Below are 10,600 nucleotides of genomic sequence, written 5' to 3' on the forward strand. Positions count from 1 at the left end.
CGCGGCGTGGAGGCGAGGGGGGCTCGCCAGGGCGAGGGGCAGGACCTCCGGCCCAGCCGGCCCCCCGCGCTCCCCGGCGGGGACGAGGCGAAGGCGCGCCCGGCCCAGCCCTGCCTCCCCCCAGGGCCTACTGCCGCCCTCTCAGGGGAAGCCGCCCCCCGCTCGGCCGCCTTCACCGCCGCCCCGCCGCGCCTCCCGGAGCCGCCGGCTTTGAAGACCCCGGGCTCGCCCCCACCGCCGGCCGAGGCGGGCCGGGGAGGCGGCCCCCGCCGCCGCACACAAAGCGGCCGCCCGCCGCCACCAGCCTTCCTGCGAGCGACGCCCAAGTCCCCGCCTCAACCTGCAGCCTATGAGCGAGGAGGCGCCGCCCCGAGCGGCGGCCGGATCGGGAGCGGGCCGGGGAGCGCACCCGCCGCCGGCCGCGCACCGCCGAGGAGAGCGCCGCGCGCCCGTCCTGCCGCCTCCCGCCGCGTCGCGTCGCGTCCCGTCCCGTCCCGTCCCGCCGCCGGCCCCGCCGCGGCCCCCCGCGCCCGCGGGGAGAGGAGGCGAGAGAGCGGTGGGTGCCCCGCCGCCGGGGATATGCGCGGAGGCGCCGGGCGAGCGCCGCGCCGCGCCGCGCCGCCGCTCCTGCCGGCCCTCCGCAAGGTGTCGCCGTCGGCAGCGGAACGGCGGGCCGCGGCGGCGCCCGCCGAGTGGCCATGTCCAGTTCCGCCGGGCCGGGCCGCGCCGCGCCGCGCCGCGCAGGGCCGGGCCGGGCCGCGGCGGAGAGGTGTGCGCGCACGGGGGGGCGCGGGCCTGGCCGGCGGCCCGCCCCGGCAGCCCGGCCGGGACAGCCCGGCGCGGCGCCGGCGTGCAAGCCCCGCTCGCCTGCGGGGAGGCGATCCCCGCAGGGTGATTATTCCTAATTATTTAAAAAGCCCAGAGTCGAAGCGACTCCCTCGTCCAGCCACTTCCTTTATCCTCTGGGGGTTTGTTTGGGTTTTTTTCTAATTGCCCCGGGTGTTTCCGCGGGAGATCGCGGCCGCGGGGGCGGGGGGGGGGGGTAGCGCCGGGAGCGGGGGGCGAGGTGGGGGTCGCCGCTCCCCTGAGCGGCGGCCCGGGGGCGACGTTTCCCCCCGAGCTCGGGGGCCGGGGTGGCGTGGGGAAGGGGCGACACAAAGGGCCGGCGGCCGCGGCGGGCTCCGCGGGCCGGCGCGGAGCGGGGGGCAGCCCCCGAGGCCGGCCCCGGCCCCCCGCGGCCGCCGGGCGCCCTCCCCGGTCCGCCCCTGGCGCTTTTGCTCCGGGAGCGGGACTTCATTCTGCTGGCAGAGAATAAAGAGCGAATGGGGCTTTTGGCGCCAAATGCCAGGCACCTCCCTGCTTGTATGGAAATCAGGGAGGTGGGGTTAGGCTGCTCTCGCTTTTCTCTCTTTTTTTTTTTTTTTAATGCTGCCCTCCCCGGGTGTGTCAGCTTTTTTTTTTTTTTTTTTTTTTTTTTTTTTTGCCCCCTTGCTTTTTTTTTTTTTTTTTAATGCCTTTTTGGGGGGTTAATAATATCCAGCAGCTTCAAAGCCAGCCAGTGACAGTCATCTGTCTGCAAGCAAAGGGGGAATGCGGAGGCTTGGGCCAGCCGCGGGGGCCGGGCGGGCTGGCGCTCAGTAAAGTGCAACATACAAGATCATCTGCCTTCCCCCCCCCCCCCCCCCCCCCTTTTTTTTCTTTCCCCTTCCCCCCCCCCCCCCCCCGCCACTCCTCCCCCTTGCAACACCCACCACCATCACCAAGGAGGTAAGAAGAGGAAGCTGCAGGGTCTGGGCTGCAGGACAAAAACCCAATCAAATAAATACAATTCCACATCGCATTTGAGTTGCTAAACTAGGGAGGATGGGAAGGGAAAGGAAGCGCAGGGGCATTGCAGTGCGTGAATGGGTTTTTCATTGAGCAGAAGAAAATCCTGGAGGATATTTTTGTTTTGGTTTGGAGCTGTCGCATTGAGATCGCCTGTGTTTTGTAGGTGCCTCTTTACTGCTTTGCATTTTAAACGGTTTAATGTATTTCACGAGTAGAAAAATGTACAATACTGGAAGTGATCAGGGGGCGGGGCAGGGGGAGAGCAGCTGAGCCGGGCTCGTTTCTTTGCATTTCATCATAAGGCTTTTAATGGATTTTCTTTCCCCTTTCGGTCTCCGTTTCAGCGTCAGCTGTTGTGAACCCAGCAGAACGGTTTCCCTTTGCGTTACCTTAAACGAGCTGAAGGGAGACGCTGAATGTCCTTTTTGAACTTAAGTCTTTTTTTTTTTTTTTTTTTTTTTAATGTCTGATGCAACTGAGGTCTCGGAGGAGGAATGGGGCTGTGGTTGACTGGTCGTGGCTAGTGAGTGGGGGGTCCGGCCGAGGTAAGGGCAGCAGCGTGCATTTTCCGGAGGTGAGAGGGCTGGAAAGCTGGTGTGTTTGCAGGAGGTTTGACCGCGTGAAGTGGCAAAATGCGCAAAGTTGTTGTCCCTGCAACCTCTCCGCTGCTCTTGTCTCAAACTGGAAAAAGGGGGAGAAAAACTTCCCTCACCTTCTTGGCAAATCAGGAGGCTTTGTTGGTGGCGCCGGGGTGGTTTTAATGCATTTTTGTGCGAGAGATTATTACATAAGGTTGATAATTTCTGTTGCTGCTGGATTTCCCCTCCTCCTCCTCCTCCTCCTCCTCCTCCCCCCCCCCACCCCCCTTGTGTGTTTTGTGCGGATTTCTCTGGCTCGCTTTGACTGAATGAACTGGCGATTTGCGAAGTTGCAAAGAGCCCCTCCGCCCCCTTTTTTGCATCCTTCTCTCTCCCCTTTGCACTGCTCCGCAGATGACAAAAGGAGTAAACTTCCTCTACTTTTGCTGGCATATTAAGAGGGCTTTCTGGAGAGATTACGGTATCAAAGCCTTGCATCTGTCTACAGTTACTCTGCTGTTTTGAGCGTTTGAAGCAGTTTGGGGAGAGCAGGCGAGTGCTATGTGCAAAAGCACTGAGGTGCTTTGCATCCTTGCTGTACCGTGCCGGCTGGTTTTGTGTCCTCACGGAGCGCCGGGGAAGGCGGAAAGCTTTGCGTGTGGGAGCACTACCTGATCGCTTTTCTTTGAATATCTTGAGTCGGGAGGAAAGGTGTGTGAGATGCATTTTTCTTCGTAACTTGCGAAAGGCTCCCTCTTTCTTGCTGTTGATGATGGGATTTTTTTTTTTTTCTTCCTTCGGTTAAGAGGAAGGGAGTCACAGTCACGTTCGTGTCTTGTTTGTTTCTTCGTGTTTTAATTGTGGTTGGGTTTTTTTTATTATTATTTTTGGTTTAGTTTCAGGTCTTGGGAGAACCTCTCTTCTTCTTCTTCTTCTTCTTCTTCTTGGTGGAACTACCCATAAAACCTGTCTCTAAAACCATCGCCCGACCCAGGGATCAGCGAGAAGAGCCCCGTAATGCCAGGAATGGTCAGTAAAAACCCAGACCTCGAGTTCGACTCTTTGCAGCCCTGTTTCTACCCGGACGAAGATGATTTTTATTTGTGCGGGCCGGACTCCGCTCCCCCCGGGGAGGACATCTGGAAAAAGTTTGAGTTGCTGCCCACCCCTCCCCTGTCTCCCAGCCGGGCCGGGCTCCAGGAGCACCCCCCGGGGGGGGCCCCGGTGCCGTGGGGAGGGGCGGCCTTGGGGGGCTGCCGCCCCGCCGACCCCCTGGACTGGGCGTCGGAGCTGCTCCTGCTGCCCCCCGAGGCCGACCTGTGGGGCGGCTCGGACGGCGGGGACTTCTTCGAGACGGGCCTCGGCGTGACCAACAACCTCAACTCCATCATCATCCAGGACTGCATGTGGAGCGGCTTCTCCGCCCGCGAGAAGCTGGAGCGGGCGGTCAGCGAGAAGCTGCAGGGCAAGCCGCCCGCCGCCGCCGCCGCCGCCGCCGCCGCCGCCCCGCCGCCGCCCCCGGGGGCCGCCGCCGCCGCGGGCAGCCCCGCCGCCGCCTCCAGCGGCCGCGCGGAGCTGGGCGGCGCCGTGCCCGAGTGCGTGGACCCGGCCGTGGTCTTCCCCTTCCCCGTCAACAAGCGGGAGGCGGCGGCGGGCCGCGCCGGGGCGGCGGCGGGCGGCGGGGCTCCGCGGGGCGGCCGCCCGCCGCGCCCCGCCGGGGACAGCCGGGCCAGCAGCAGCTCCGGGGACGACACCCTCAGCGACTCGGGTAAGCGCTCGCCGTCCGTGGGGCTGGGGGGGGGGGGGGGGTGCGGGGGGAGGTGGCGGCGCTGCCCCCGGGCGCCGACGGCTCCGGGGGCCGGGCGGGGGCGGCTGCGCCCCGATTCGGTCCCCGGCGGCGGCATCGCCGGGCGGGGCGGGGCGGGGCGGGGCGCGGGGCGGCCGGCAGGCGGCAGCAGGCGCGGCGGCGGCGGGGCCCCCGCGGGAGGGGCCCCACGGGGGCAGCCGGCTCCCGGCCTCCGGTCCCGGCAGCAGCCAGGCCCGGGGGAGCGGCGGGGCTGGAGCCTCGCCGGGCAGCAGGCCCGGCCCCTGGGGCTGCGTGGGGCGGGGGCACCGCCGGGGCTGCCTTCTCTCCTCCTGCCCCTTGTGGCTGGGGGGCTGGGGGTTCCATCCCAGCGGTTGTGCTGGGGCGGGGGGGGGGGGCAGAGCGGGCCGCCGCCGCCACCCTGGGGACGGGCTTCGCGGGGGACGGCCGTGTGCGCTCTTCGGCGTGATTTGGGAAGGCTGGAGCGGGCTGGTGCGCCCTCAGAGCGGCGCTTGCACTGACAGAGCCGAAAATGCCCAGAAACATCTCCGGTCCGTGCCCGCCGCCGAGTCCGCTTGGGCTGAAACGGGGTTTGGCCTGTGTGGATGAGCTGGTCCGCATGGCCGTCGCCGTAAACTCGGTGATCCGCCCCGCGTTTCAAAGCCCGCTGTCCCTTTAATGTCTGGTTTGACAGCTTTGGGTGAGGAAGCACTTCCAACAGCTGTCTTCTTGGCAGTGCACCAAGCGCCGGCTTAAAGGGTCCCCGGCTGGAGCAGCTTCACCTTCTGCCTTAGAACAAACCCAGCGATTGTTTCGTTTTCCGGCTGCTTTTCTACCGAGCAAGGGCTGTGTTGTGACACTGTGCATGCCTTTCGTACGGCAGCTCTACGATTCCATTCAAAATACATACATTCCGTCTAAAAACTCTTTCCTGCCCCTGCCATCATGTGGGTGGTAGCCCCACTTTGATTGAAAATTACAAGTGTTTGAAAGAACACACAACTCATTAAACTTATTAAACTTTCAGAAATCGCTGTTCTTCAGTCATTCCACGTACATTACACAGTTTTTCCAGATCTATATCTGGCTACAGATGTTGGGCACACCCTGTTTTCGCCATCAGTTATTTCATTGCGGCTTTTACTCTACATATTTCGTCAATAAATGCATCTGGGTTGATACTTGTTCGGAGTATTTTCTGTGAGAATAATGTCTATTTTATTTTCCATTTTCTGTTACCAAAAGATGACGAGGATGAGGAGGAAGAGGATGAAGAAGAAGAAATAGATGTTGTGACTGTGGAGAAAAGACGCTCCTCCTCCAACAAGGCTGTTACCACCCTTACTATTACAGTGCGTCCTAAAAATACCACTTTTCCATCGGTCAGGACACAGCAGAACGAACTGATTTTAAAGCGTTGCGCACCAATTCACCAGCAGCATAATTATGCCGCTCCTTCTCCATACATGGAGAGTGAAGATGCTCCACCGCAGAAGAAGTTAAAAACCGAGGTGCCCCGTCCAGTAAAACCCACGATCCAACCAAAGCCTAAGAGTTCAAGTCCTCGAAACTCTGATTCAGAGGATAGTGAACGTCGACGTAACCATAATATCCTGGAGCGTCAACGGCGCAATGATCTACGGTCAAGTTTCCTAACGCTAAGGGACCATGTTCCAGAACTGGTTAAAAATGAGAAAGCTGCAAAAGTTGTGATCTTGAAAAAAGCCACTGAATATGTTCATTCCCTTCAGGCAGAGGAGCAGAAGTTACTGCTAGAAAAGGAAAAATTGCAAGCCAGACAACAACAATTGCTAAAGAAAATAGAATACAAGCGGACTTGCTAAACTTTTGTTTTGTTTTGTTTTGTTTTGGCTGACCAGGACAGTCATTGCCACTTTGCACATTTTTGATTCTTTAAAAAAAATTGTGTTTTTGACGTTAAGAATGTTGGTTTTACTTTCAATCCAGTCCCTGAAGTAATCAACAAACTATATTATCCGGGTACGGAGCAAATGGATGTTCTTGCAAGGAGTTTATTGCAAGACTACCAAACAACAATGGACTGCCTTTGTTTTTCTTCTTAAGAACTGTAGATGGTGGGGATTTTTTTTTTTTTTAAATTGTTGTGAGCATTTGGAGCTGCTGATGACATCTAGTTGAGTTTTAAAACGTTCATTCCTAAGTTTTATGGTGCTTATGTTCTAACAGATGTTACTTTAGGGGTTGGCATTTGTACCCCTGTGGGAATTTTCTGTAAATACCATCTACACACTTGCCTTTTGTACATGTCTTGGGTTATGAGAGGTGGCTTTTGCTACCAGTATTAGACTGGAAGTTCATACCTAAGTACTGTAATACCTCAATGTTTGAGGAGCATGTTTTTGTATACAAATATATTGTTAATCTCTGTTATGTACTGTACTAATTCTTACATTGCCTGTATACTTTAGTATGATGCTGATACATAACTAAATTTGATACTTATATTTTCGTATGAAAATGAGTTGTGAAAGTTTTGAGTAGATATTACTTTATCACTTTTTTGAACTAAGAAACTTTTGTAAAGAAATTTACTATATATGCCTTTTCCTAGCCTGTTTCTTCCAGTTAATGTATTTGTTAATGTTTGGTGCATAGAACTGGGTAACTGCAAAGTTCTGTGTTTAATTTCTTCCAACGATGTACATTTAGTGCTGCGTCTTATAGCACTTTGAAATACCTCATGTTTATGAAAATAAATAGCAATTACATGATGTGCCATTTACTATTTTTCTTTTAAATTAAGTTCTTTTAAATAAATAACTTCTCAATGTTCGTGAAATACAAAAGCATGGTCCCATATCCTGGGCACTTAAACTCTCAAACTATAGGTGACGCTCTATGAAAAGTCAGCCAGGCAGGACATTTCCCTTTCTGGTTAAAAAGTAATTGTAGTAAGAAAAATTTATCTATTCTTTCATACTTGAGATGTTTCTTGAGATGTCAGGATCATCCCAGGGGACTCAACATACCACAGTTAATGGAAAGACTCCTGTCTCTTGTGAAGACTTCTGGAATATCCACTGTATGCAGAAAATTGTGAGGGATCAGAAACACAGCTAGCATCCTTCTGCTAAGGGACTGGCCTCCGTGTGGTAGGCAGGTGGAGAAGTAAATGATGGAGGTACGCTTTGCTACAGCACAAAAAATGCAGTATTTGTAGCAATCAAAGATCTTATTTGACTGCTGTTCTCAGTTGCATTACAAAAGGCTTCTCCTAAAAGGAGTCCATCATTGCATAGTAGAATTGATGTTTGTAGCTGAAGATCCTTTTTGTTACTAGTTGTGCTAAGTTAGTAAAATTAAAAATCCCAGGGAAAATACAGTTCTGAGGTACGGAGGAGAGCTGTGAAGCGTGCATCAAATGGCATGTAGCCTGAACAGTGAAACTTGGCAGGTGGTTGTCTCAAGAGGTGTGATGGCATTTGGTGTGATAGGAAGAAGACATTTAAGTCTGTGAAATATGTTTGGTCATTTTGGTAAGCTCGAGACCAAGGACTTGTTTTATTTTCCAGTCTGTGCAGGTATTTCTGATCTTCTCTTCCCTCAGACTGAAACTGAAAAATAAGGTATGGATTAATGACCAAGTGGCCAGCAAGTAGCTTAAGGATCAACTTGCAAGGAGCTAGTCTGGGACGTCTGCCTCTACTTCAGCCACGAAGGAAGTAAGTTGCTTGGTGATTGAGGTACAGAACATCTCATATTTGCCATGAAGTAACAGAGATTAAAAGCAGTACGGGAACAGAATCGCCACAGTAATGGATGCGCCATACGTCCATGCTGTACAGTGGCTGGTTGGTGTACCCGTAACCTGTGCATTCTTGGGCCCCAGCCAGCTTCTGCAGCAAGAACATTGGGAATTGTACTTAGTAATCTTACAGTGCAGTAAATCCAGATCCTCGGCAGGTGCGAATTGGTGTAACACCATTCAGATTCGGCTAGGCCTACACAAGGTTATGCCATGTGAAGAATTGGCCTGAATAGACTTAATATCGTCTAAATTCAGACTTGAGGACCACAGTCATTCCATGTATAGAATCCTTGTTTTCATTCCCTTAATGTGGACTTGATCATGCTGCTTCTACTTTCCCAGTACAGTGAAAACAGTAAAAAGACAAAGCCTAAGCAGAGACGATTAGTGTGGACAATCACAGGGTACACTTAATTTTACTAGCTACAACAAACAATTTTCAAACCCCATTTTATTAGCATTTTTTTTGTTGAACTGCTGTTGTGCTGTTTTCACACACGGTTCCAGTCACATGAGTGACTTGAAGGAGAAAGCTTTTCAAACATCCACTGTATTGTCTTTCTAACCTATGCCTGCTTGACTTCCAACAAGGGCTTCTTAACATGAGTTTACAGTTAGACTTAGTATTAACATTAAAAAAACCAGTTACAGCTGTATACTGGCCCAATACTTTCCTAGCAGATGCAAATCGTATTCTGAACAAAAACAAATCACAGAATGATGTGTCACTGTCTCTTTACAGTCTAGGAATGTACTGTCTAAGGGTTAAACATGCAAAATTGAACAGACATTCCCTTCCCCTTTCTCCTGGAGAACATCTGGTCCAAATCCTCCACTCAGAGGAGGGCCAAATTCTAGGTCAGAACAGGTTGATCAGGGTTGTACGCAGCCAAGGTTTGAATGTCTTCAGGGACGGAGATTCCACAGCCTTGCTGGACAACACATTTCATTGTTTGACTACCGTGACTGACACAAATTTTCTTACTATCTGTTTGGAATTTTCCTTGTTGCAACCCCTGCCCATTGCCTCCTGCCTTTTTGTGTTTAACCTCCCAGAAGAGTCTGGCTCCACCTTCTGTGTAACCTCCCATTAGGTAGTTGAAGACAGCAATTACTTCTTTCTCTTCCCGAGACAACCCAGTTCTGTCTTGTATTGTTGTGGTATCCAAGCATTTAGAGTATAATAGAGGTGTCAAATACTCAGATTTGTTTGGATATTCAACACAAATCCCATTTGAAAGCCTCTTTTTCAGTGTGGGAGTCTTGGCCTGATATTTTTGAATTCAGTGAAAACGTCCAACTGATGGCAATTGAGATAGAATCAGGCCCCATACGGTTCAGAAATGCCCCCATATACTGTACTGTTTGCTGCTATATGCTGTGCTACCAGTACTTTGGGTCGGTCTTTTTTTTCTCTTAAATAACTTTCAGGAGTTAATAGGTTTGTTTTCATACTGTTGCTGTAGGGAGCAACTTGTCAAGTACCAATGTTTTTGTAAACAAAATTCTCAGTTGTAGGATGTTATTAAGTTACAATTGTTAAATAGAAGATAATGGGTTTCAATTCTTTTGTATTTACACGATAAAAAGAATTGAGAGGTTTAGGAAAGAGCTTTTGAAAAGTAGAGGTAAACAATTCATTTAGTAATATTTTCTGATGAATCAGTACCCAGCAGGGTATGTAGAGAAGGACATAGAGATGTAAGAACAACAGTAACAAAAGATCCTTCTGCCTTCGTATCTAGAGTGAAGAGTCCATAAGGAATCAGTCAAATAATGGATTGAGACACTATTCCTTTTTTTAATATACATGCCTACATTTGCATAACAAATGCAAACATATCTGCCTAGAGAATCTGTTAGAAAATGTGGCAAGTACCTAATAACTGCTTATTGAGAAGCAGGTATTGCCGATTCCTGAAGGGAAAACTGAATTAGATTAATTGCAATCATCTTATCTGCTCTGCTATAAAAATTCCCAAGTTCTTTTTCATACAAGACAGAATCTGCTGATGGAATCAGATGGTTTCCTCCCAAATCCCAGAGGATGGTCTCCTTCCACTTCTCTGTTTATTTGCTTAAAAATACCACTAAGAACACAAGGGACTTGAAACACCAAAATGAAATGATTCCTCCATAAACTAGTATAAGTAAAACACCAGCGGGAGAGCTTAAAAAGGTGAAATGTGTTAATGATGTCATTACCACTAGGTCACCTGGTGCCATGAGTGTGAAGGAAAGTGCATTTCTCAAACCCCAAGCTGCTGTTATAGCAACTTATCACCAGGTCTTGGCAAGACTGCTTGAGATTTCATGATGTGTATAATTTGCAGAGGGCACATTTGCTCCTGGTAAGTATACTGATAAACCAAGCTAGAATAAAATGACTTTAAAAGGATCCCATTCTTAAGCCTGAATTTCCTGGCTTGTGGCTGGTTTAAATCAGAAGATTTAATTTTATTTGAAGTTTTAAGTTTGAGATCATGAATTTAATGACTTTTTAATGTACCATGTTGTTTATCACACTCTTGGCAAATGCTTCATGATTTATACCTAGGTTCCATTCTTTTCCTTGTCTCCATTCCCCCTGTCCTTTTT

General features: G+C 51.5%; 1 protein-coding gene across 4 annotated transcripts; it reads left to right on the top strand.

Annotated features, from left to right (window-relative positions):
• The first annotated feature begins 387 nt into the window (after positions 1-387).
• MYCN (MYCN proto-oncogene, bHLH transcription factor) lies at positions 388-6,942 on the top strand. Of its 4 annotated transcripts, none has more exons than XM_049818666.1 (3): positions 388-556; positions 3,305-4,176; positions 5,458-6,942. In XM_049818666.1, exons 2-3 carry the CDS (start codon positions 3,426-3,428, stop codon positions 6,054-6,056), a joined length of 1,350 nt encoding a protein of 449 aa, XP_049674623.1. In that variant the 5' UTR covers positions 388-556; positions 3,305-3,425; the 3' UTR covers positions 6,057-6,942. The 4 variants fall into 4 exon arrangements, with proteins under 4 accessions (XP_049674623.1, XP_049674621.1, XP_049674620.1 ...); XM_049818664.1 differs by lacking the exon at positions 388-556 and adding an exon at positions 1,810-1,989; XM_049818663.1 differs by lacking the exon at positions 388-556 and adding an exon at positions 2,006-3,119.
• Positions 6,943-10,600: the final 3,658 nt, after the last annotated feature.

Source organism: Accipiter gentilis, chromosome 16 (assembly GCF_929443795.1).
Source record: "Accipiter gentilis chromosome 16, bAccGen1.1, whole genome shotgun sequence".
Taxonomy (NCBI): domain Eukaryota; kingdom Metazoa; phylum Chordata; class Aves; order Accipitriformes; family Accipitridae; genus Astur; species Astur gentilis.